At 43.3% G+C, this 27,900-nt stretch overlaps 1 protein-coding gene across 5 annotated transcripts in view; it reads right to left on the bottom strand.

Annotated features, from left to right (window-relative positions):
- KCNAB1 (potassium voltage-gated channel subfamily A regulatory beta subunit 1) overlaps positions 1-27,900 on the bottom strand; it is a gene marked incomplete at both ends in the record, with an annotated part of 333,646 nt that overhangs the window by 88,776 nt on the left and 216,970 nt on the right. For all 5 annotated transcript variants that reach the window (XM_080696894.1, XM_080696897.1, XM_080696895.1 and 2 more), the window contains one exon: positions 9,258-9,301. In XM_080696894.1, coding sequence (XP_080553020.1) covers positions 9,258-9,301 — 44 coding nt within the window. The remainder of the gene's footprint in view (positions 1-9,257; positions 9,302-27,900) is intronic.

The raw sequence follows: 27,900 nt of genomic DNA, 5'->3' as shown, positions 1-27,900 counted from the left end.
GCTTTTTTACTGGGTTGCTTCCTCCCCTACAGTCGCCGAGTTTTCTTCTTCCACAAGGCTAACGTGACCTTTCCTGACTGTAGCTAGGGAGTCCTTGCATATGATCCCACAGCATCATGCTGCACTGCCATCCATCCATCCATCCATCCATCCACATCCATCCATTTATGATGCATTCATTCATTCCATTAGTGAGCATACAGAAAACATCTTCTCTGCTCTTGCATGTGTTTGAACTAAAAATCCAGCAGGAAATAGACTAGAAAGGCAATCAGCGGCCGGCACCATTTTAAAGTTCAGGGGGTCCTTGGGGGCGCATGGCTGGCAGACCCGAGGCGGCCTGAGATCAGGTCCCCACTGTGGTCTGAGGGCAGATGCCTGCCCATCTTTTCTCCCGATTCTCCAGCATGGAATCTGCTGTGTCTTTGTTCTTTGTGCAGCCCAGTAACTTGTTAATGGTGGGTGTTGAGCACAGATTCCAAGCTTTTGGAATTCCAAGCAATTGGACAACTGAGTTGGTCAAAGGAAGGGGGCCTCTGGGCTGTTTCTTCAGTCAGGGTGGAGCAGAGTGTTGCAGAGGAGAAGATGGGAATGTGGGCGGTGAGATCAACTCGGAGAGGAAGAGGAGAAACGAAGCCAAGTCCTGCAGAAAGCTCTTTTTGAGTCCCAGTCGGCAGAGCCACGTGAGGCCCTTTTGCCTTTTCGTTTCTTTCTCTTCTGCCTCAGGAAACCCCCTGTTAGACTGTCAACTCTGGTTAGTGTCTGTGCATTACTCCATCACCCATTTCCTATAATGGTTACATGTTGGGTAGTTCCTTCCTCCTCTCATTTTAATTAGCTGTCAGATATAAAATGAGCACTAGTGGTATTTTCTGCTTCTCACTCGGACATGCCCCTTTGCATACTTTCATTATCCAGGTATTAGGATGAAGCTATTATTTGTAAATGAACCTCAGCTCTCACAGATCCTTCAAGATTATTGGGAATATGTCTGGGAGATAACATATTAAAAAACCAAAGCGTGCATACTGGCCGTGCAAAGGATAATCTGTTGACCAGGTAAACGGAGGCAGTTTCATGAGTTGACCCACTAAGTTGAGCATAGCTCCTGCCTCAGAGAAGGCTGGGAGAGGAAAAGTCTTCTACCATGGCTACTAATGCTCAGATAAGTGATGAGGGGGGAGGGTTTACAGGATCCAGGAGAAATCTATATATATTTTTTCAGACTCTTCATGGCGATCATCTGTTTATTATAGTCAGCCATCATTATCCCTCTTTAAGTAGAATTATTTAAATTTCTTTTGAGAATCAGCCCTCTCCCTACTCCCAGAATACTGTCTGGGTGGGTTTATGCCCTTCCCCAGCTTGAAGTGGTTCTTGGTTGACTGAAGTCCTTTAGCTATTGGTTCAGGAAGGAATGCATACGCCAGCCAGAGCCAATGGGATGAGGGGTCTGGAGTTGCTGCAGCCATCTTGCCACTCTCAGGGCAGCTGAGATGGGAACCAACCTTGCAGAACTCAGTCTGATCCTTGGATCAACCTGTGTGGGTTCACTGTCTACCTGAACGTCTGCCACGTGAGCTCAGAAACTTCTGTTTTTACATTAAGATGATGCTCTTGCATTGCCAGGAGCTGAGGTTTTCTGTTTACTTTGGAAAGTTTTGGATTAATTCATACTCAGTACATGTTGAAAGAAGTGACGTTGTATTTCCAACATCATCCAGCGGAGGGCCCTAAGGAACAAGTGGAGATGTCTACATAATAGACTGTGTGGACCCACAGGGGTGGGGTCAGCCTCAGGCACCTCTGGGCACACCCCTACCCTGCTGGGGAATGGCACCCCAAGCAAATCCCTTATTTTATTATTAGTATTAGTATTAGTATTAGTATTTTTGCCTCACTGTTAGGAGAGCTCAATTGCTTTGCTCATTGAAATTACCAGGCTTCCTTTTCTTTCTTTCTTTTCTTTTTCTTCCTTGCTTCTTTTTTTTCCCCTGCATAGGGCTTAGGAAAATCATCTCCATATGCAAGTGGAGCACACAGGGTGAACTCAGGGTGAACCACATGAATCGCTGCCTATGCTCATGACACGTGCCTTAGCTGAAGTTTAGAATCCAGGAGCTCCAGGGCCAGGCGACCTCTCAGGGCAGCGTGTGAAGCAGGACAAGGTGTCAGGAGGTGGCTGCCCAAGGGCCAGGTGTCAGTGTCCATTGCATCCTCACTCTGGGATCTCTCCTAGCAGAGCACACCTGGCCATGGGTGGAGACCAGGCTCTGGACTCTACTCAGTCACCGCCCACCCCAACTCTGGAGAGGGATGCCAGGACTCACGCATCCTCCAGCAGGTCTAGTTTGAAGCCAGCTGCCAACCAGAGTGATGCAGAGCCCGCTCAATGCCCACTCCACCAACTGAGAGAGCTGGAAGGGCTGGCACATGTGGTGCTGCGGTTCTCCGTGAGAAGAAAGCTACAGTCCAGGAGGAAGTGCTGTGGGTATTGGAAGAGGCAGGCTGTGTGTAGTTGAGGGTGCAGGGAGATGGGTGATGGGGGGGGGCGAGGCCGTGAGAGCAGGGATAAGGGCAGGAAATGGGGGTCTGTAATCTCTACCGCTGTCCTTGGACAAGGCACACCCATTCTTCCTGCCTCTGTTTCCCTCCACTGTAAAAGAGCAAGGATTCATCCTCTCATGACATGCTCTTTAGTGACACCATGTAGATACATTGCTGTTGGTTCCAGCAAATTGTCCTCATCGAGGCCTAGGGAGGACCTTCCTTCCCCAGGGCCTGGCAGTTTTTGACCATTTGTCTGATTTTTGAATCGCAGGAGAGCAAACGAGGACTGCTTGTCCCTTCACAGCTGCCCAGAGGGAGAGGGGCTGTGCATGCACACTGTTTTGGGGTTCGCCCCTTTGGGTAGACCCTTCTGTCCCCTCCCAAGTCTACTTCTCAGCTCCACCCGGACACTGTGGAACACGGGCCTGCCATTCCAGCACCCCAGCTGTATCTTTGCTCCCAAAGGGCTCTGAGAGCAAAGGCGTAGGTCAGCAGCCGTTGATGATTCAGCTGGCAACCAGGTGATCAGCAGTTCTTATGAAGGACGTCATCCATTAAAACCGCTCAGAATCCCATTTTGTAAAACTACCAGTGCCTGATCATAGTCGCTGTGCACCCATCATGGCATTGATTCAAGTTAGGCTTTCCAGGAAGAGCGACAAGCCTCAACCTCTCCTGTGTGTTTGAAATTCATGCGCCACTTAAATTCTGTGGGTACTTTGGTCTTAAGATCGTTCATTCTGTTGGCGTTGTGCAGAAAAATTGGTAAACACTTTAAGGAAAGAAATTGCGCTTTTAAAATGGTCTCTCAAAGTGTCTGCAGGCACTTTATAAATACCCACGGCTGTTGTTGCTATAAAAGGTGAGGTGGCTAGTTTACAGCGGCCTTAGCAACAAAAACAAGAACCACGAAGGGTGTCATAAAAATAATACTATCCATGTTAAATATTTAATGTCATGTTCTCCCGATGTCAAAATATTTAGCACAGCGAGGCCTCTCTAAGCGGGGGGGAGAAGAGCCAGCAGCATGCTCTGCACACACGCAATGCTGTAAAGATGCCCTGGCACTTCTTAAGTCTCTGCCCTTGCTCACAGAGATTCCAAGTTGGCAATATTGCCTCTGTAGGTTCACTGGGCCCATCCAGGGGTGCACTGGTAGCCTAGGGGACCATTAGGGGGCATTGAATAAAAATAAGGGGGTGGTGGTAGGAGTGCCCGAAGGGAAACTGAGAAATTTTTTTTTTATAACAGGGTGGTAAGCCAATAAGTTTGGGAATCTACCTGGAGGCGCCCTTGGCTAGGGGTGGTCCTGAAGACAAGACTGGGCCCTGATGGCAAAAGCAGAATGGCAGGGGTAGAGGTGAGTTTCATGTGCCAGGTCCAGCGGCCTTCCCAGATGCTGGCTCCAGAGAAGCTGGAGGCCAGCCCTGAGCTGCAGAGTTTCCTCTTGGGAGGCTCCTGTTGGGATGGAAATGCCTTTGGCAATGGCCACCCAAGTAGCAGGAACCCTGGCTGCTGCACCTGCCTCACCAGGGGCCAGGACACAGCTCCTCCATCTCCTCTCCGCTGTTCAGGACAATGGGCTGCACCCTAACATCATCTCAGACTGCGAGTGCAGCCCTGTTTCTGGAATGCTTCATTCAGAAGGGCTGGCAGAGACTGCCTCCATCTTTAAAAGCCATAGGTGAAGCTGGATGTGGTGGTACATGTTTGTGATCCCGGTACTTGGGAGGCTGAGACAAGAGGATTGCAGTGTCAGCAGCTTAGTGAGATCCTGTTTCAAAATAAAAGTAAGAAAATAAAATAGTACTGGGGCTGTAGCTCAGAGGTAGAACACCCTTGGTTTTAAACCCTAGTTCCAAAAAGAAAAAGCCACAGGTAATTCCAACTTGTAGCCAGCGTTGAGAAGAATCAGCTCTGGAGACACTAAGTGTGGGTTCTCCAAAGCATTAGGTCTTTTATGTTATGGCTTTATTCTTTCAAGGATAAAGCATGAAGGGCTGCCTAAAGAACTCAGACCAGGGCTTGAGAGATGGTTTGTGTTGTCTAGGAGGATAAGCCTTGGGCACGTGGAAAGCCGGGCCAAGACAGGGTGCCTATCTCTGCTCCACCACCTACATCCAGACCATCCATGTCTGCCAGGGCTGCAGGAGACATGAGACCCCCTCCCTCTGAGGACCACCCAGAAAACTCTGGGATGGTGGTATTTACTCGAAGTTCATATATTCTCAGGTGAAAAAATGAGCAGGGAACCACACGTCCCTTGTCTGCATCGTTTCCTTTATCCCGTATCATTTCTTACAGATACGTGACTGACTATTCGGCTCCCCACATACACCTATGTGATGTGTTAAGGAAAATCAGCAAAATGCCTTGTTAGGGTTAGTGACTAGAGAAACAGAATCAACAGGGTGTGTGCATGTGTGTGTAGAGAGAGAGAGAGAGGGGTTGATTATAAGGAACTGGCTCCCATGATTACGGAGGCTATGAAATCTCAAGAACCGTGGCTGGCAAGCTGGGGGTCTGGAAGCAGGCAGGCTGGAGACCCAGGAAGAGCTGATGTTTGTTTCAGTATGATGGCCAGAGAAGCTTGGCACACCAGCTCAAGCGGTCTGGTGGGAGGGGTTCCCTCTTTTTCACAGGATGGCAACCTTTTGATTTCATTCAGGACCTCCTTGAAGGGTTGGATGTGACCTGCCACATAAGGCAGAGCAATCCGCTTTAAATGTTAACTCCATATACACGGCCATGGCCACTCCCGGATGATGTTGGGCCAACTATCTGGGTACCTCCTGGTCCAGGCAAGTCAACACATACAATGAACCACGGCTGGCCTTCTTTCTTGCAGGTGTCTCATCTGCCAGGAAACAGGTCCACCTGGAGGCCCTTCCAGGTACCTGTAGGAGAGCTGCCCCCTCTGGAGCACTGTTTCTCTGGGAAGGATGAGACTGGTCCCCGATCCTAATGCATTTTTTTTTTAGGTACTGGGGATGGAACCCAGGGGCATTCTACCTCCAAGCTACACCCCCAGCCCTATTTTTTAATTCTTTATTTTGAAATAGGGTCTCACTTAGTTGCAAAGGGCCTTACTAAGTAGCTGAGGCTGTCCACAAACCACGGTCCTCCAGTCTCAGCCTCCCAAATGCTGGGATTACAAGCGTGCAAAACCATGCCTAACTTCTAATGCAAGTTTTTGTGGAGGGCTGAGTGTGGACAGATGCCTGTTTTGGACTTTAGAGGTGAGAGCTGAGCCACGGCAGCTCTGGGCCCCCACCTAGCCTAGACTCCACTTCACTGTGTATTCAACTTCCTGGCCCAATTTTAGAATATTTCCTGATCTTTGGCCTCTCTCTCCCGTTTACACAAATTTTTCACTTATCAAAATAAAATTTGGAGCTGGCGTGGTGGTGTATGTCTGTAATCCCAGTACTTAGGAAGCGGAGGCAGTAGGATCCCATGTTGGACAGGAGGATCCCATGTTTGATAGGAGGATCCCATGTTCAAAGCCAATCTCAGCCATTTAGCAAGACCCTCAGCAACTCAGGGAGACCCTATTTTAAAGGTAAAATAGATAAGAAAAAAACTAAAAAAAAAGGGGGGTTAGGTGCGTAGCTTGGAAGACCCTGGGTTCAATTTCCAGTACCAAAACAAAAACAAAAACAAAAACAAAGGTTGGCAGAGCAAGTAATTCTTAGTTGCGACTTCTCTGGTAGAAAAAAAAGCCAGAATTGTTAATTGTTAGCTTTAACTATGACCTTTAAAGTATTTCAATAAGCCACGTGTGGTGGCCCATGCTTATAATCTCAGCATTCAGGAGGCTGAGACTGGAGGACCGTGGTTCGTGGACAGCCTCAGCTACTTAGTGAGGCCCTCTGCAAGTCAGTGAGACCCTGTTTCAAAATAAAGAATAAAAAATAGGGCAGGGGGTGTAGCTCGGAGGTCGAATGCCCCCTGGGTTTCATCCCCTGACTTGCAAAAAACAAAAAAGTATTTCAATAAAAGACATCTGTAGTCTTTTGATTGCCTGGAGGGTCTGTTGCTGTTTCTTTTCTGCAGTGCTGGGGATCAAATCCAGAGCCTCCCAAATGCGAAGCAGGTGCTCTACCCCTGAGCTGCACTCCTGGTCCTGCCTGGGGAAATTTTTTTTCAAGATTACTATTGATAATTGTACATATATAAATGGTATTATTTGAACCGTTTATACTTAGTGTCAATCTTAACTATCATTGCCTGTATGTAAAACTACAATTTAGTTTTCATGTTGTGTATACTATTGATCCTAAAAGTTTATGTCGAGACTCTTTGATATTTTCTAGAAACAGAAATACAGGTTTTGAAAATTATTCTCTACTTTCCTAATCTTTCACCATTTATATCACTTTACTGTGATATTTAAAATGTTTACTAAATATTGGCTAGAAGTAATGATGACAGACACCTCTGGCTCATTCATAATAGCAAAGCAAAGTTTTATTTTCTTTTGCCTGGGGAAGTTTTAATCTCAATTTCCAAAGCCTCAGCTGAATGCGGCCACGACTGAGCTGATTCGGCAAGCCTACAGCGGAAAGCCAACCCTGCCTGGACTGACAGCGGGGTCTGTGGAGCCTGACAAATGATCTCAGGCAGCTGCATTATTTTGTTTTGTGAATGTTTTGTCTTCTGTGGTTTACAGAGGCGCTCAGAGACGTTCTCAGAGAGTGCTCATTGGAGTGTCAGGCTTTGTTACCTGTTTTGAATGAAGCCAGTCAGCACCATGAACGGCCCTACTTCCTCCCGTTTTTCACAGGTGTCTTATCAAACGTACTCAGGCTCAGAGAAGTTGAAGCTCAACTGAGGACTCTCCTGAGTCAAGCCTGTTTCAAAGTTCACTAAAATGCCTGCAGCTCATACACGCTGAATTGAAAAAAATAGAGAGAGAGCCGGGTGTGGTGGCACACACTTGTAATCCCCATACTTGGGAGGCTGAGACGGGAGGATCACACAAGTTCGAAGCCAGCCTCAGCTACTTAGTGAGGCCCTCAGCAACTTTGTGAGACCCTGTTTCCAAACAAAAAATATAAAATAGGTCTGGGAGTACAGCCCGGAAGTAGAAAGCCTCTGGGTTACATTTCCAGTACCATCAAAAAAAAAAATACACACACACACACACACACACACACACACACACACACTGCAGGCTGCCCTCTGGGGGCTCCTTTTCATGTGGCATCTGAGGGGTGCTTGAGTGTGTTGTAAGTCTCCAGCACTTTCAGCTGAGCTTTTTTTTTTTTTTTTTTCTTTTAAGCTGGTATGGGAATGGAACCCAGGGGCATTCGAAATCTGAGCTACACCCCCTGCCCTATTATTTATTCTTTATTTTGTTTTTTTTTATTTTTATTTTTTGGTGGTATTGGGGTTCCTGGAAGCCCTTCTACTTCTGGGCTACACTCCCAGACCTATTTTTACATTTTTAAATTTGGAAACAGGGTCTCCTAAGCCAGCGCGCGTGGCTGGCTTTGAACCTGCGCGATCCTCCTGTCTCAGCCTCCCAAGCACGGGGATTACAAGCGTGTGCCACCACGCCCAGCTATTTATTCTTTATTTTGAAACAGGGTCTCACTAGGTTGCAGAGGGCCTCACTAAGTAGTAGCTGAGGCTTTCCATGAACCACGATCCTCTGGTCTCAGCCTCCCGAATGCTGCGATTACAAGTGTGCGCCACCACGCCCGGCTTCTATACACTTATTGAACTTATTGATTGAGGTATTTGCCATCATAGTTACCAACCCCGAGATAATTGGTCAATGAATTTTCAGGCTATTTCTTCACTTACATTTTCTTAACTCATGATGTTTTAAAGATTCTATTTGTAGGTAGTTTCTTCCAATCACGAACACTGAATAATTGCTATCGTTTACCATAAAGTAGATCCTTAAAAAACGAAGGGGCAGACTGCCCCCCACAGTGAGCCTCCAGGGTCTCCCAAATACAAGTAAATAGTAACGAGATCAGAGCCCTAAATGAAGCAAATTTCCTTAGCCTTCTGGTGAACGAAGATCACCTTCTCCTCTCAGGTCGGCTGGTGGGGATGGTGCGGGTGGCCCTCAGTGTCTTGAAATACCCCCAGCAGCTGGGCGCCTCACACCCTCAGACCCCGTGCTGGATCACCTGCCCAAGGCCTGTCCTCACCCTGTCTCATGGTCACCCCCCAGTGCTGATTTTGCCATACTTTTTGCCCTTCTACAACCCCGATTTTAAACATTCACCTTACCAACCACCTCCTGCTTTCCCTACAACCAACTACGCTAATGTTCATACTCTTCCAACCTTCCTTGGGTCTTTTTGGGACATACAGTTCATCGATACCAACCACCTTTCACTGTCCCACAGTGGTTAGCTCCTGGCTCTTTCCCCCAGCTCTAGTCCTTATTTTCCTCCTAACTCAGTGACATTCCAAGGTCCACCATTGTAATAACTGTCTTCCAGAAAGCCACGGCTCCTTTGCCTTCTCCTTTCAATCTTATAACAGCTATGCTGGGGACTGCATGGCGGAAACCCACAACCACAGAGATGGCCTCGCTGCAAGTTCATTAGCGTGATGTTTCAGCAGGTGCACGGCGTGGTCTGGCCACCATGATGCACCCGGGTTGAGTCACACTCCTGCCCCCCAACCCAAGTCCCCAGTCTCTTATCTTCCAGCTCCCCCAACATGATGCCCCAAGTACTTACCAAGACCCAAGCAAGAAACTCTGAGTCCTGATTTCCCAAGATTCCTAGAATAAAAAATAAACACATAGTCATTTATTCCGCACATAAATCTATCCATGTTTAACTATGAATGTGGTATCTTTATTTTTTTATTTTTCTTGTGTGGTACTGAGGATTGAGCCCAGGGCCATTCTACAGCTGAGATACAACTCCAGGCTTTTCTTAAATAAGATTTTTATTCTGAAACGGTCTCACTAAGTTACTGAGTTTCGCTAAGTTGCTGAGGCTGGCCTCTAACCTGCAATCCGCCTCTCTCAGCCTCCCAAATAGTGAGATTGCCAGGGTATGCCACTGAGCCCAGCCTGTGGCAGCTTTCTCCATATGTTCATTGATGACGGCAGAGCCAGTTGGGCCTTGGGAAGCTCAAAGTCTATCCAGCTCAGCATAAGAATAAAATACCACATTTTCAGTATCTAATCATCTGTTAATTAACTAGTTTACATATTTGATGAGTTCCTCTGTCCTAGAATGTTAGCTTACCTCATTCCCCTTCACCTACCAAGCCTTCAGTATTGCCACAGAGCCTGATACATGTAGTCCCTGAATAAATTTCTGTGGGCCGATTGACAGACAAGCCAACTTCTAAAGCAAATGCCATTTCTAAGAGAAACATGTAACACTCGCTCTTAGGTCATCCTAACTATATCTGATTTTCATTTTCCTGTGGCACTGAAGATGGAACCCAGGGGCATTCTACCTCCGAGCTCCACCCTCAGCCCTATTTTTTATTCTTTATTTTGAAACAGGGTCTCACTGAGTTGCAAAGGGCCTCACTAAGTAGCCGAGGCTGTCCTCGAACCACGATCCTCCTGTCTTAGCCTCCCGAATGCTGGGATTACAAACATGTGCCACCATGCCCGGCTCTATATCTTATTTTTTATATAATGCTACAAAAAATCACCACAGCAAGGGCAGGTAATTCTTTTAAAATCATTCTTCTTTCCTTCGCAACATATTTTGTTCTCATCCCCAAAAGTTCAAGGAAAAGCAACAGAGCTTTGCTTTCTAAATAGAGCTAGGGACTGCCAGTGTTCGCCTTCTTATATATCTTTGTGGGAACCCAGATTCGGCCCATTTTAGTGCAGGGTCCCAACAAAGAGGCAAAGCTGAAACAACTAACGTCGGAGAACAGCGCATCCCTGAGTCTCAAACTAGATGCATTCTTTAGAATGTAGTTTTCCTACCTGACTTGACCTCAGACAAAAGAGCGCACAAACCCCTCCAATACCCCATTCACCTCCAGCTTTGGCTCCTTTGCAGTTAGCAACTAGTGTCTCATTTTTTCGTTACAGTTCTCACTCCTGCTCTTTGTGGTTGTCTATGGCTGCCATCTGAGCAGCACATGTAATCTTGTAGTGTTGTCAAAAGCGAATCACAACGCAGAGCTGGTGACCTGGGGTTTTGACCCATTGTCACACATGCTGAGTGACCTTGGGGAAATGGCTCCCTCTCTCTGGGGCTCAAGTTCTTCACTGGAAAGATGGGCTGTCGATGCCACTCATCCAGTCTCACTGCTGTGGGGCAGAATGGGATAATGTATGCTAAGGTGGTACCCAGTAAACAAATCCAAGGAGTAATGATTTTTGGTGTTTTCTAACTTTGCTGAGTCTCTAACAGACATGGTGCTACATTTCCCGTCTTAATTGGACATTTCTAACTAAAATAAACAGTTACATAAAGGCATGTCTGAAAAACATCTAAGCTACTAGTAGGAGAAAAATCATTGGACTTTTCCCATGAAAGTAATTTTCTTAAGATGTTGTTCTTTTAGTTGTTCCCTGGAAATCTACAGGCTGTGGAAACAGAAGATCTTCCTTTTATATTTGAAAAGTCTACCGATTTTGAACGACAGGAATCTGGAGTCAAAGCTTTATAGTGGGGCTAATAATTAATTATAATAATAATAATACTAATAATAGTGATAATAATGAAATCCAAACAAAACACAAACAAAAACATAACCAGGTAGAGAAACTCAACATTGATGAATTGGTAAATATTTAATGAGAAGTCACCATGTCCCTAGGCAGTATTCAAGGTTGTGGGGATACAGAGAGGAACAAGGCCCAGCCCTCAACCCTTAAGGAACCTGAAGTCCAGTAAGGGACAGGAAAAGCAAACACGTCCCGTCAGAGCAGGGGCGTGTCCCACCATGGAGATCTTTGGGAGCACAGGGCAGGGAGAAGGGGGTTAGCTTGGGCTTGTATGTGTACAACTTTGTGCTTGTCATGAGGAAAAGGATCCAGAGAAGGGTTTTCATATGATTTCAGTATCTGTCCATGATTCTGAGAATAATAGGGAGGAGTAAATCTATACAGAAAACTATACAAGGCAAGACAGTTCTAAGGATAAGGTTTCAGGGTTCAGAGATTTTTTTCAAGCAAACTAAAAAAAAAAAAAAGAAAAAATAGGGCCAACTTGTGTCACTGAGCACTCCTGAGCAACAGCCCAGCTCTGTGGTAGTGAGATCTGCCCTATTTTTCCTACAACAGCAACTTAAGAAGATAATGATCACTCAGCTATGTATGGGTCTAGAAGACCGACTTTGAGAACTGTCAGCAAAAACAAACTGCAAAGTAGCAAGAAGTAAATGTGGCCAATTTTTTTTTTTTTGCCACTGCTGTTTAAACATGCAGGGCAGCTTTTCTGAATCAAAAGCCTGAGCAAATTTTGAAATGGAAGGAAAGTTCAATTACAGACAAATAACCATAGGGTGGTGCCAGGTTCCCACCTTGAGCCTTGGTGTTTTTATTTTCTTTAACTCTATAAGTCCTTTTGTGCTTTCTCTAACCATTCCTCTTCTAGAGGGAATGCTTACAAATTTATGTGGTCATTTTTGTAAGTGAGAGGCATTTTCCGTGCCAGAGAGGTATCTGGGTCTTTCAGTGTCTGGGTGGAGGTTTGTCAGCAAAGCTTGTAAGACATAAAGCTTGTAAGACATCGACAATGATGGTACCATTCACTCTGAAGACAGGAACAGTAGGAGAAACTGGTGGGGTGTAGGGCACCCTAGCCTAACTGGACTAGGTACATCTTTCTGCTTCCAGCCATGTCTGCACAACACAAGCAGAGGTGCAGCATTGTCTAGCTGCTCTGATCCTGTAAAATCTGCTGGGTAATGGACGCCAGAATGCTTGACACACGTGAACTAATGAGTCCACGCTGTGTCCTTCAGTAGCTTGTTTGTATGGCTAAAACATCAGTGACCAGGTTTACCAGTTGTCTGGGCTGTCACACGTCCCCTGACACCTTCATCTCAGCCATGTGGAACTTCACCACAAACACTCCCTCATCTTGTGTGACATGGTACAGCAAAACAACTCATATCATTGCATTTCTTAGTACATCAGCATTCACACGAGTGAGGCTACATAAAAAAAAATCTATAAACACATCAAATTTCCAATTAGACTGAATTCCTTTCTTTCCCATTTGGCTCAAAATAGTCTTGCTGCTTAGGTTTACCTATTTTATCTGTGTCAGATACACCAGAAGTCTCACTGTGATCATTTTTAGTATCTGCTCCTGTTCAGCTGAAAAATAAAAGCTCCTCTTTCCCAGGCGAACCTGAAATGCTTTGCGGCTAATATTAGAAATACATGACATCAATATGGGGGTATGGGACACTTGCTTTTGTCAGTCAAATTTTGGAAATCCTAATTCTTAGGGCTTCAGAAGGGTTGTCTAGGGGAAGGCTGTAGCATCTGGGGACTCAAAGGCCATCCTTATCCTTTCCTTGGGGGGCAGGCTGCCCACTCAGTGAATTCATGGCTGAGCTTAATTCATTAATTTATTAATTAATTAATTTTATTTTTTGCGGGTCTGAGGATGGAACCCAGGGGCATTCAACCGAGCTATAACCTCTACCCTATTTTTTATTCTTTATTTTTGAAACAGGGTCTCGCTAAGCTGCAGAGGACCTCACTAAGTAGCTGAGGCTGTCTGCGAACCGCGATTCTCCAGTCTCAGCCTCCCAAATGCTGAGATACAAGCATTACTAGCTGAGCTACTTTTACAGCAATGGTTAGTTCCATGGCAGAGCATTAGATAAATATAATTCCTAGCATCGCCTAATGGAGCAGCCAGCAGGCTCTCTGCTTATAAGGCAACCATGGCGCAGTGACAACTAGAATCAAGCGTCTCTTCTCTGCAGTGTCCAATGCCACTCTCAGGCTTACGGTTCTCTTACAAATGAAAGATGCTAAAAGCAGAAGTTTAGCAACTCAGATGTGTTGTTTTAATTTGCTTATGTGTGTGTGTGTGTGTGTGTGTGTGTGTGTGTGTGTCTTACACACTATTCATAGTTTTAAACCACTAGGAAGAGAGGAGGAGTTACATAAAATATATGCCCTGCATTTGACCAAGAAAGAAGCATATTGCATAGGACAGAATTCCTGAATCAAAGGTTAACACAGCAGGGTGGACTGGAGGGTGTGGAAGGGCTCCTGTGGCCCTGTAGGCAGGGGCAGGAACACTTTGGTCTCTGACCCTCTAAAGCACTCTGCCTTGGCCTGCCTCACTTGGAAATCACTCATCAAATCTGGGCTTCATGGCTTCTTTTTTTGTTTTTGCTTTTTAACAAATAGGTGCTTAAACTTTCTTGAAAAACCCCAAACCAAAAGTGTGTTCATTTATCATTCAGCTGGTTTTGATGGTTGTCTGAAGATGGATATTCTGACACCATGAAGGTAACTACAAATAGTAATTACGTTTAAAATTTTCATTATGAAGATCAAATACAAAAAATATAAACACAGCACCAGTCTTAGCATGTTTCCATGTCCAGTAAATGCAAGTTGCCTTCTGCCTTTCTGATTTCTTAGGAAAAGAGCTGTCTCAAATACTCAACCAAGTGAGCACCATACTGAGTCCGGTAGGAGGCCACTTCTGTGCCTTGTAAGACCCACCCCCCCCAATCCTCTCAGAGGATTCCAGCCCAGTTGGGTTTGGGTTCAGACCATGCAAACATCCTGAATCTGTTATATGTGAGTTGTAACTTATTTTGCTAGAGTCATTAAAAAAGCAGGAACTAGGATATGAAGATAAAAGAGTTGAAAAGGGGGAGGCACTTGAATAAATTCGGTATAGAAGGATTGTGCCTCAATATCATCAAAAGGCTATGTATGTCAACCCATAGCAAACATACCAAATGGAGAGAAACTGAAACTATTTCCTCTGAGATTAGGAACAAGATAAGGGTGTCCACTTTTATCCAATGCAGCACTAGAAATTTTAGCCAGAGCAATGAGGCAAGTAAAAGAAATAAGAGGGATGCAAATAGGAAAGGAGGAAGTCTAATTATATCTGTTTGCTGATGATATGATTCTATACTTAGGAAGCCCTTAAACACTCAACCAAAAGACTTTTAGAAAGAGATAAACAAATTTAGTAAAGTATTGGGGTAAAAAACCAGCATACAGAAATCAATAGTTTTCTACACATCAATAATGAACTGGCTTGAGAAAGAAATCAGAAAAGCAATCATATTCACAATAGCTTCAAAGAAAAAATAGCCAGGACTAAACCTAACTAAGGAGGCAAAAGACCTCTACAACGAAAATTACAAAAGATGGAGGGAAGAAGCTAAAGAAGACAATAGATGGTAGAAAGACCTCCTATGTTCATGGATTGGGAGAATTAATATTGTTAAAGGAGCTATATTACTCAACGTGATTTGCAGATTCGATGAAATCCCCATCAAAACACCAGTGACTTTCTTCACAGAACTAGAAAAAACAATTCTAAAATTCATTTGGAAGCACAATAAAACATAAGCAGGCAAAGCAATTGAGCAAAGAGAACAATACTGTAGGCTTCACAACATCTGATTTCAAAACATACTTGAAAGCCATAGTTAAAAAAAAAGCATGGAGACTTCTGGGAAGATGGCAACTGAGAAAAGCAGCATTTATGAGTCCTGTTAACACTTAATCTCTATTGCCACAAAATCAGAGCTTTTCATAACCAGAAAACACTATCAGCAGAGATGCAAACACAAGGGACAGAGAAAAAGAAGACTAGAAGAACACCCAGAGACCAGAAAAGAAACCAGCCTGCATTGTGGCAGCAGATCCACCCCAGAGCCATCTTGCCTCACAGCATCAGGCTCCAGAGAGGAAAGGTAAACAAGGAGCTGAAGTGAGCAGCTGTGGATCATTCAGGTGTAATTCAGCAGTTCTTTTAGCACAAAAAATGTCTAAAACTCCCAGTGGCCAAGCTCATCACACCTTCCAGGGACTCAGAACGGAGCACAAAACCAGAAAAGAAATACTCCAGCCTCACAGCCGAGGGCATGGCAGCGGCAAGTTTACCACACCAGTGATAGCTCCAGATCAGCGCACACAACAACCATAAGTGAAATTGAGGCCCCTAAAGGAGAAATCCCAGCACTGCATCTCCAGGGACTTGCACAGCTTTGATAATCTCCCTGGGTCTGAGATTTTACAGTCCAACCCAGTAAAGGAGTAGTGGTGACAAAGATACCACTCCCTAGTCGCAGCTCCCCATGGGAAAACGTCCAGCTTGGGACCCCCATGGTCTTGGCGCAGCCTCGATTAACTTCCTGGGTCTGAGCTTTGTGATGCAACCCAGTAAAGGAGTAGTGGCAGCTGAGACTGCCACAAAATCGAGATCCAGAGCACACTAAGTGAAGTCGTAGTGGCCCAGGGAAGATACCAGAGAATGCACAAACTTCTGAAATCATGGAAAAGAGGAACAGCAATAGAGCAATGAATGCCCACAACACCACAATATCAGAACCTGATAACAGAGAAATTCAGAGATCTCCAGAAGATCAAATCAGGAATATAACTGTAGAAAAAATACAGGACCTTTGAAAAAAATTTAGAGAGGGTCTAAAAGAAATAAAGGATGCAATCATTGAGGTAAAGGCATCAATTCAAACTATAAACATTCTATTAGACCACATGGAGAATAGAATCTCGCTGCTAGAAGATGATCACTCCAAAATCAAACACAAAATTTATAACTTAGAAAAAAAAATCCGACAGCAGGAATTTGACATTGAAGAAATATGGGCCCATTTTAAGAGAGCTAACCTAAGAATAATGGGAATAGAGGAGGGAATAGAAAGTGAAACCAAAGAGATCAATAATCTCTTCAAAGAGGTATTAGCAGAAAATTTTCCAAACATAGAGCAAGAGGTCGATACACAGGTCCAGGAAACTTATAGAACTCCCGTTAGACAGGATCAGAGAAAAGGTTCCCCATGCCACACATTTGTCAAAATGACCAATGTGGAAGCCAAGGAGAGAATCTTAAAGGCAGCAAAAACAAAAGGCCAAGTGACATTCAGAGGCAAACCAATTAGAACCACTCCAGACTTCCCAAACCAAGTCATGAAAGCCAGAAGGGCTTGGAGTAATATATTCTAAACTCTGAAAGAAAACAACTTCCAGCCAAAAATTTCCTACCCAGCAAAACTATCTATCAAATTAGATGGGGAAATAAGAAGCTTACATGGCAAGCAGAAACTGAAGGAATTTATGTCTTCAAAACCAGCGCTAGGGAAAATACTCAAAGATATTAACTACAAAGAAGAAATAGGTAATACACACCAGAACCAGAGAAACAAGATTTTCCATCCAGCAGACAACTAAGCAAAGAAGAATAAATAGTATTTCAAACAGAAATAAAATCTTAACATGTTAGGAATTAAAAGTTATCTCTCAATAATCACACTGAATGTAAATGGCCTCAATTCCCTAATAAATAGACATAAAGTGGCAAAATGGATTAAAAACCAGAATCCATCCATCTGCTAATTATAAGAAACACACTTTACAAGTAAAGATAGTAACAAACTCAAGGTAAAGGGCTGGAGCAAGGCAATTCATGTTAAGTAGCCATCCTAACAAATGTGAAGTAGTATTTTGCTGTAGTTTTTTATTTGTATTTTCTTAATAATTAGTTATATTATGATAATGATGAGTGATATTTATGTGTTTATTGGTCATACAAAAATCTTTGGAGATTCATTATCTATTTTAGTCTTTTATCTTTTTTTTTTTTGGTGGTACTGGGGTTCCTGGAAGCCCTTCTACCTTAGGGCTATACTCCCAGACCTATTTTATATTTTTATTTGGAAACAGGGTCTCTTAAAGCCAGCATGGCTGGCTTCGAACCTGCGCGATCCTCCTGTGTCCGCTTCCCAAGCACGGGGATTACAAGCGGGTGCCACTACACCCGGCTAGTCTTTTACCTTTTTCTAAATTGTATTGTTTGCTTTTATTATTGCTAATTTTGGGGATTTCTATTTGGAGTATTAATATACCTTCAGATATAGCATTTGGAAATATTTAAAAGTTATCAGTACCTTTTAATTCTGTTTACATTGTCTTTGGATGTACAATAGTTTTTTTTAATTTTTTATGAAGTTTGTTTATTCTTTTGTTACCTGTGTCTTTGGAATCATATCCAAGAAATCACTGCCAATTTCAATGTTGTCAAGTTTTATGACCCAGGTTTTCTTCTAAAAGTTTATAGTCTTAAGATTTACATGTAGGTCTTTTATCTATTTTGAGTTAATATTTGTATATGGTGTTAGGTAAGGGTCCAATTTTATTCTTTTTCATTTAATTATTATTTTTCAACAGTATTTAGTGAAAAGATTATTATTTCCTTCACCCAATGTTCTTGGAAACCTTGTCAAAAATAACTTGACCATATATAAAAAATTTATTTCTAGGCTTTTTATTTTATTCCAGTGGTCTATATATCTGCCTTAATAGCAGTACTATACTGTTTAGATTATTGTAGCTTTATACGGTTTGAAATCAGAAGAAAAATAAATATAAACAAACAAAAAAGAAGTTAAGACCACAGTGGTTTTCTTGATTAGAACTTGGTAGAATTTTGTAGAAAAACTCTAATGTTTATTTGCTCATTTGTAAGAAATCTAAATAAAGATTTATAAATGCAAAAAAGCATGGCATTGACATAAAAATAGGCATATAGACCAATGGAACAGAATAGCAAACTTCAAAATAAGTCCACACATATACAGCCAACTAATTCTCAACAAGTTTCCAAAAACATAACACTGAAAAAAAGACAACCTCTTCAACAGAACAAGAGGAAAACTGGACATCTACATGTATGACATTGAGGCATGGTTCCTATCTCACCCTGTACAAAGACCAACTCAAAATGGACCACAGACTTCAAGGTAAGAGCTGCAACTTTGAAAGTAGTAGAGGAAAACAACAGTGACATCCTGACCAGGACCCAATCACTCAGGAAACAAAGGCAAGAACAGACAAGTGGAAGACTGCTTTATGCAGTCTCAGAAGTAATGAGAAGACAGGAGCCTGGGAACCTGGGATAGTTTCAAGATGGCCGTTTTCCAGAGGGGCCAGCCATATGATTCTAGGGTTGTAATGTTCAGACCTCCAATCCTCCTACGCTCCAACTCCCACCCTGCCTCTGAAAAAGACAAAGGGGCAGGAATGACCAATGACATAATGATGCGTTCATAAAACCCCCAAAAGCAGAGTTCAGAGGGCTCCTGGGTTTCTGCACAGGTGGAGCATCAGGGGAGTGTGGGAGTTCTTATATCACTCCTTCCATACCTGACTCTGAGCGTCTCTTCTATCCATGGTTACTGGGGTTGTTTCTGTCTATAAAAAACAGGTAATGGTAAGTAAAGTACTTCCCTGAGTTTCATGAGCAGCACTAACAAATAATTATACAAGAGAAGGGGGTTGTGGGAACGTCTGATTTGTTGCCAAGTTGGGCATAAGTCATGGGTGACCTGGGGACCTGCAGCTGCTGTGTGTCTGAAGTGGAGTGGTCGGTGGGGCTCTCCTTTACTCCGGGTGGGCTCTGCACCACCTGGTTAGTGTTAGACTTGAACTGAATTGCAGGCCATCTGGCTGGTGCAGAAGAATTAGATGGGGAGAAGCCCACATTTGCTCTCAGCTGTGTTTTGTGTTGAATGTTGAAAGCATGGTAGGAGAAAACAGTTCCCCCTAACCAGATATATGGGTGCATTGGTGGGAGAATGAAGGAAGAGAGCCCCCAAGGGAGAGCACATGTCTTGCCCCTTCTGAGTTGTGTCTAGAACCTGCTTTCTTAAGTAAAGATCACCCACATGCTTGGTATTTTCAAAGCTAAGAAGAGAGAATCTAAAGGTTTCCCAGCTGTCTTCACCTAGTGGCAATGATTTATTTGCCAACTTGATATTCCAAAGAAGGTGAAGCCCCTCTGGCATCCTTTTTGTAATGAGAGCCATGATGGGTTTCCACTGTAATGAGTCGCGCAGCTTTCAAAGGCCAAATAAAGCAGAAAGCATCTGAGCAGGAGCTTCATGCTCCGTGCCTTTCTGAGTCTGTTTTCTGCGGGCCAATCTCTTGCTTTCCCTTAAGAAAGCACTCAGCAGCCTGGTGGAGATTGAGGCCTGGGGGGAGGATGATATTTGATTATGTACTTAATCAAAGGCAAATGCTTTTAGCCAGAAGGTGTGGATTTGCCTTTCATTTCCCTGACAGGAGAACAGAATGTTAATGTGGTTTTTCTCTGTGTGCCCATCTCTTTTACATGTGCTGTCAGAATGCCAGGTGGTTGGTGCATAGTATACCTACTGTTTACAGGGCGTTCCTCCTCCATTCTGAGCTCTGCGGGGTCAGTACCCCTGCACACTCCCACACCTAACACAATGCTGGGTGCTTAGTAAGTGTTCAGTGATGCTCTGAGGCCATTGTTGATCTGTATCCTGCTCCCGTGTGACACCCCTGGTGGCCAGCAGGGCAAATGCCTCTATCACTTCCTCTCAGCAAAACCTTGGGAAATGTATAGAACCTCCTGTGCCCCATCTGCTCCCCGAGGATAATAATAGAAACGACCTCACAGGCTGCTTGTGAAGATTCCATATGAGGATGGAAGCATTTAAGATAGTGCCTGGCATATGGTAAACACACTCTAAGTGCAAGCTGTTACCAGAGGAGCATGGCTTTGAAGCCAAGGTCTGCTCCTGGTAGCTATGGGCATCTTCCTCCATCTCCCACAGGGATCTTTTTTTTTTTTTTTTTTTTTTTTTTTTAAAGCCAGTTCCTGTCCTCTTTGAGAGGAGGAACCTGGTAAAAATCCCAGTCTTTCATTCTTCTTTTGAGCAGCGTAGGTGTTAGAGCTCCATCTCATTTCACAAGAGGCCAGAGCTGGTGAACCTGCTCAGCAGGATGTGTTTATCCATACTCAGACCCTTCCTCTGGCCCCTTGCCCCTCCAGGTCACTGTGGTCACGGTTCCAAAGTGGAAGGTAGAACAAGTCCCAGTGCTCAAGTATTTACAGACTCGGAGCCTGAGCCTGGGGACAGGGGAGGAATCGAGACCAAGGACTCCTTCCATGTTCAGCTTTGACATTACTCTGGATCGCTAGTCCAGCGCTTTGAGCCACCTGCAGGTCCTCATTCAAATCTTCAATGCATACCTCAAATTCAGAATGTCAATCTGTGGGTCCCCCAGCCCTGAAAAAGCAACCAGACCCAAACCCAGAGATCTATTTGTCTTCCCTCTTTCCATTGGCTTCTACAACCAATCAGTTAATAAATCCTGAAGGGGAGCCTATATCTATTCCTCTCTCCACCTGACTTTCCCTTTGTCACTCCAGGCTGACCCTAGGACTATGGCCCCTACCTGCTCTCCTGCTCTGGGTTCTTCCTGTTTATTTCTGCTCAGCGGCATCATCTTCTTTTTGTCTGTAGTAACTATTGTTTATGCCTGGTTTTCTTTTCTCAAATTACAGAGTACTTGATGTTAGGAGCCAAAAAATTTATCTTAACTTCCTCGTAATACTTAGCACCATGGAGATACCAGCGACCATTTTATTAACTAAACGAATGATCAAATAACAAGGTCTGAGAAGTCTTTCGTACTTCCCTGATGTGAACTTCCAGAGTTAGACATTATTTTAGTCTTATTCCTTTTGTGTTTAAATTGACTACTAAAGTCGGGTGTGGTGGCTCACACTTGTAATCTCCGCGCTTGGGAGGCTGAGACAGGAGGATCGCACGGGTTCAAAGTCAGCCTCAGCTACTTAGTTAGCCTCTCAGCAACTTAATGAGACCCTGTTTTCAAATAAAATATAAAATAGGTCTGGGAGGATAGCCCAGAGGTAGAAAAGCTCCTGTGTTCCACCCCCAGTACCACACACACACAAAATAAAATAAATTGACTACTAAAATTGACTGTCTTCTTTAACATCGTAATGAATAAGGCAATAAAAAGAAACGCAAGGCATGAAGATTAGAAAGCAATAAATAAAACTATCTCCCCTTGTAGACAACATGATTTTCTGTGTAGAAAAATCCCAGAGTATCTAAAAAAAATTCCTAGAACCAATAAGTGAGTTTAGCAATGTTTTAGGATATAAAGTCAATAAGAACCAATAAGTGAGTTTAGCAATGTTTTAGGATATAAAGTCAATAAATAAAAACTAACAGTATTCTTAGCAATGAATGAACAACTGAAATTTGAATTTAAATGAACAGCAATATTTATAATAGCATCTACAAATGAAACACATTTATAAATCTATCAAAATATAGACAAGATCTGCATGGTAAAAACTGCAAAATATTAAAGAAAGAAATAGAAGAGGATCTAACTAAATGGAGAAACACATCATGTTCGTGGACTGCAAGACTCAATGCTGTTAAGATATAGATTCCCCTCATTTTGACCTATGGATTAAATAGAATCCAAATTTAAATACTAACAAAATGCTTTATATATATATTAAGAAGGTGGTCCTAAAATTTATATGAAAGGGTGAAGGAACTAGAATATCTAATTTGAAAAAGAAGAACAATGTTGGAGGAGTCCTACTACTTGATGTAAAGATTTAATATGAAGCTACAGAAATGAAGGCAGTGCGGTATTGTCAAAAGAAATGAGGCTTGTATAACTGGAACAGAACAGACAGGCCAGAAAGAGCCCTACACGGGCTAAACAGGCAAGACAATACAAAGGAGGAAGGTTAGTCTTTTCAACAAATGGTGCTGGAACAAATGGAACAATTATCCACATGTTAAAAAAACTGAACTTTGACACAAACTTCATATCTTGAATGCAAATTAATTAAAAATGGGTCAAAAACCTAAATGTAAAAATAAAAAAACTATGAAACTTTTAGGAGAAAATTTATATGATTTTGGATTTGGCAAGAAAGTTTTGGATATGATACCAAAAAGATAATCCGTAAAAATGTAAAAATATAAAAATGTATAAAATTAAAAAATTTTAAACTTCGTTATATGAAGAACACTGTTAAAAGATTAAAAGGATAAGATAGCCGGGCGTGGTGGCGCACGCTTGTAATCCCCGCGCATGGGAGGCTGAGACAGAAGGATTGCACAGGTCTGAAACCAGCCTCAGCTACTCAGTGAGGGTCTCAGCAACTTAGCGAGACCCTGTTTCCAAATAAAATATAAAAAAGGTCTGGGAGTATAGCCTGGAGGTAGAAAGCCTCTGGGTTCCACCCCCAGTACTACCAAAAAAAAAAAAAAAAGTATAAGATACGTAGTGGAAGAAAATAGTCTAAAAAATAAAAAATAAAAAGTGACTAGAGTTCTGAATGGACATTTCACCAAAGAAAACATTTAGTAGCAAATAATGAAAAAATGTTCATCAAGATATTACAAAAACGTTGAGCCGGGCTGAGACCAGAGGATCACGGTTCACAGACAGCCTCAGCTATTTAGTGAGGCCCTCTGCAACTCAGTGAGACCCGGTTTCAAAATAAAGAATAAAAAAATAGGGCAGGGGGTGTGACTCAAAGGTAGAATGTCCCTGGGTTCCACCTCCAGACCCGCAAAACGAAACAAAAAAAATTGAAACCATAATGATCACTATGTAATCACTATGTAATGTGATGGACTGTTACTTATTAGAATACTTAAATTAATAAGAGAAAAGAAAAAATAAGACCCAAGAAAGACAAACACAAATACACAAAATCAAGTGATGATAAAAAAAAAATTGCAGAGCAAAATGAATCTCATACATTACTGGTAGAAATGCAGAATGGTACAGCCCACTTTGGAAATACAGTTTGATGGTTTCCTTTAAAGTTAAATACACTGGTGTGTATGACTCAGCAATTCTGCTCTTAGGTATTTACTCAAGTGAATTGAAAACTCCTTTTGACACACACACACACAAATGTACTCAAATATTTATAGCAGCTTTACTCATAATCGCCCCAAACTGGAAAGCACCCAGATACACATCATCTGATGAATGGGTAAACAAATTAGGGTACATTCATACCACGGAACACTACTCAGCAATAAAAAAAATATGAACTATTGATTCGTGAGTCACACAATAATTTGAATGATCTCAAATGCGTTTTGATACGTGAAAGAAGCTAAACCCGAAAGGTGATGTACTGAACGATTCCACTTATATGACATTCTGGAAAAGACAAAGCAAGAGGGAGAGAAAACAGGTAAGTAGGTACCAGGGTTTGGAAACAGGGAAGGAGGTTGCATACAAAGAAGGAATTGGGGGACATTTGCAGCTGTTCTAGATGGTTTCACGGTGGCATGGTTTTGTGCAGTGATTAAAACTCTTAACAATTGTAAAAACACAAAAAGTGAATTTTACTCTGTGCCAATTTGAAAGTATCTACCAGGATGCCAGGGGAACAGGAGATGCATCCCAGGCTGTGAGTAATGAGTTCATTCATCACAAATGAATGATATGAGACACTGGAGGAGGCAGGGACCTGAGGACCTGACTTAACCTTGTAAAAGAGTCTTTTGACTGAATACTTAAGGACAAAAACAACTATACATAAATACCTACTCCACTTTGCAGACTTATTTCTCCCAGGGTTATGAGTTAGCAATTCTGAAGTTAAGGTTGAATATAAGGGTTGACCCAAAATTGTAGTGGAAATTTTTTGCATACTAGACCCAGAAACTGAACAAAAACAGAAGAAAATGGAGGACTTAATGAAAACAACAGCCTTTTATTACACTTAACTTCACCTATAAACACTCTCATGTGACCAGGACATTGGTTTTTGTTTCTCTAATTTGGCAGGTGTCTACTCAGTGGTTACTAAGATACATCAAAAGCTGGGAGTCGACTTTGAGGTCCATTAATGCTCCTTCTCACCAAAGTAAATAAGGAAAGCCCCCGCTGGTGGTGAAGGAAAGGACATGGGTGGGCCACAATGGTGCTTTGAGCCCTGTTATAGGGCCAGTAGGATTAGGCTGGAGTTTTGGTTTTAGTTTATCCTCATCTCACCCTTTACTTTGGTTTTATTTTTCTTGTTTTTTTTTTTTAAATTGTTTTTCAAAAGTGATGAACTAGCTGGGCATGGGGGTGCACACTTGCAATCCCAGTACTTGGGAGACTGAGACAGGAGGTTGGAGGCTAGCGTTAGCTACTTAGTGAGGCTCTCACAACTTAGTGAGAACCTGTTTCATACTGAAAAGAATAAAATAGGGCTGGGGTGTAGCTTCGAGGTAGAATACCCCTGGGTTTAATCACTAATAACCCCCATCCCCGCCTGCACACACACACACAGAGAGAGAGAGAGAGAGAGAGAGAGAGAGAGAGAGAGAGAGAGAGAGAGAGAGAGAAGGAGGTGAAATGGCATCTCATCCAGTGGTGACCTGGGGAGGTTGTTCGTCTGGAGACGAGGACCCCAGCAGCAGGGAGAGGACCTCCTCCCAACTTTCTCCGGTACTGAGGGAAAGCCCTTTCAGGCACAGGGAAAAGAGGGAGGAGAGAGATCACTTCTGTGAAATTACAAGACACCAGACGAATACATTCTTTAGGATCTTAAGCAAAAATCTTACTGAAATTCTCTTGAAAATGAAATCAAATCTTCCTTTCCTCAGGCCAGCATGAATTTTCACTAATGCAAATACACTCTTAAAATTGACTGTAGGCATTTTTTAAATTAATCACTGCATGACAGCTATAGACTCCTGTGAAATAATCTCGCTTTATACATTGATGAATTAATCCATCCCAGGAAATTAAAGTAATAAATCCCAGCTGGTTAAAATCACTACCAGTACTTTATCCGAATCGAATGACTTAAGTGGTCCTAAGTAAGATTTAGATGACAGGATTTCACAGGACACAGCCCAATATCAGTGGCAGAGTAGCTGTGGATCTGAGGATTCTTTGATGTAGCTCTAAAGAAGTCAATATCCCACTCTGGTCTCTTTGTATAAGGAGAAGGAAAATCACTGTCAAAAGTAGGTGCTGCCTATTAAATGGCAGTAAGAAAAAGCTGCTCGTTTTAGTAAAAACCCCAATTATACTTGAGTTTTGGCAAATGTGATCCCCAAATGGACAACAAAGTAAAGCTTTGCATCTAGTTTATGTCTACTAGGATGCCTAGCCAAGTTGAAGCTTGTCTTTGTCTTTTAAAGTGAAAAAGTTACAGCCACTCAGAACCTATTTTTGTTTGTTTTTCATTTAATAAGTAAAGATAAACACATTCTGGTTATTGTGCCTGTTCTTAAACTCAACCTTTTAACAATGGCAACACCTGGCCCAGTACTTGGGAGGCTGAGACAGGAAAATTGCAGGTTTGAGGACAGCCTCAGCAATATAGCAAGAGTCTTAGCAGACTAGCAAGCTCCTGTTTCTAAAAAAAAAAATAAAAAGGGCCGAGGTATAGTTTAGAGGTAGGATATCCCCGGGTTCAATCTGTAGTACCACAAATAATAATGATGATGTTAATAACAACAATAACAATAATAATGGTAACATCTATAGTAGGTGTATAGAGCACTCACCATGTGTGGCACCAACCTACCCGCATTACACTAGCCATGGGTGTGAGCACACATGACCTCCTGAGCAGGCACTCCTGCGCCCAGTGTACACTCGAGGAGGTAGAAGCTGGGAGGTTAGTAACTGGCTGTGGTTCCAAGCACCTACCAAGTACAACCAGGCATCAGAGCCCAAGGGTCTGCTGCTCCCCTCTTTCCTATTGCCTGCCTACCTGAAATGACTCAATCACACAGGAAAGCTCAGAGGCCCTGAGACCCTGGATAGGGCCCCTGTCTGGTTTGGCCACGTTTTTTTTTTTTTTTTTTTTTTCCAGTACTGGGGATGGAGCCAGGGGCATTCTATCTCCGAGCTACACCCCCAGCCCTATTTTTTTTTAATTCTTTATTTTGAAACAGGGTCTCACTGAAGTAGCTGAGGCTGGCCATGAACCGCGATCCTCCTGTCTCAGCCTTGAGAACGCTGGAATTACAAGTGTGCATCATCACGCCTGCTCATGGTTTGGCCATTTTTTTTAGCTTAGGGAAGGGGAAAAATATAAGTTGCCGCAGCTCTGGTTCATCACACATGCCCCTGGCAGTGCCTCCCCTGTGTTCCCTCCTCCCCGGGGCCTTTCTGCAGTCTCTGTGATTGATATCTCCGCAGTGGTGGGAGTCTGTGAACTGCCACTCATCTCTCTCCCCTCCTGATCAGCCCTCAGCCAGAAAAAACAGGGTAAGAAAATACAGCAGAAGAAAATCTTCAGCTCGAATTGGTTCAAAACTCATCAGACCTGATTTCACCCTGGATTTTTGTGGTTTTTGGAAAGGAAAAAAAAATGAAGTCATTTGTGTGCTCTGCCGAAAGGAGATGGACGAGCAGGTTTCTAGAGGAGATTGTGTTTACAACCCGTGGAGCTGGGGTTTCGGGCTTGCAGAAGGGGATGGGAAGGAGAGCTTGAAAGAATTGTGATGGCCTTGTCTGCTAAGCGAAGCTGGATCAATAGTGATTTCCCGGACAGTTCAATGAGTAACTTGGAACTAAGGGCAAGGAGCTAGGGACACAAACTGGAGTCAATCGCATCTCCAGGGTCATGCAATACATATTTATCAACAACTTGCTAGAAGGCAGCCACTGTTTTAGGTGCAGGGCTACAGCAGGGACCACAACACACCTCATTCCTGATCCCGGGAGACTTGCATTTTGGTAGAGACACACAGCAAACTAGCAAGTGCACCAGCGGCTGCTGAGAATGACAGGCGCGCTGAAACACAGAAACAGGACAACAGCAAGGGAAGGCGGGCGGGGCAGCTCTGGGAGATGACTTTCCGCAGAGATCAGGAATGAGCAGGAAAGACCTTCGGGAAGAGAGTTCCAGGCACAGATACAAGGTCCAGAGGCGGGATGGGAAAGGAAGGAGGTGAGCCTGGTGAGGTTCAGTGTGTGAAGGAGAGCTGAAGAATAACAGATACGATGTGGGTTTAAAATAGGGCTGGGGGTGCAGCTCGGAGGTAGAATGCCCCTGGGTTCCATCCCCAGTATGCAAAAAAAAAAAAAAAAAAAAAAAAAAAAAGGTTGCAGCTGGCAAACAGCTGCCTCTTCTCCATCAAAGCAGAAGGAATGGTCCAAAAGTTGCTATAGATTGTGATCTAAAAGCAAACAAAAAATTGAGCTATAAACAAGAGAGGACTGGCCTGTAGCACCTTGAGAAAAGGATCGACCCTCTGTAGATTAGGACGACCTGTACTTCGGGCCAGATCACACCTTTCTGCATGGGGTAGGTCTGTGGCGTCTGAGACCTAGGGTCACCTTGTTGCACAACTCTGGATGTGTGTCGTATTCTATGT

This window comes from Muscardinus avellanarius (assembly GCF_963383645.1).
Source record: "Muscardinus avellanarius genome assembly, chromosome: 5".
Taxonomy (NCBI): Eukaryota; Metazoa; Chordata; class Mammalia; order Rodentia; family Gliridae; genus Muscardinus; species Muscardinus avellanarius.
The sequence above is the reverse complement of the archived record's forward strand: the minus strand, read 5'-3'. Positions and strand labels throughout refer to the sequence as shown.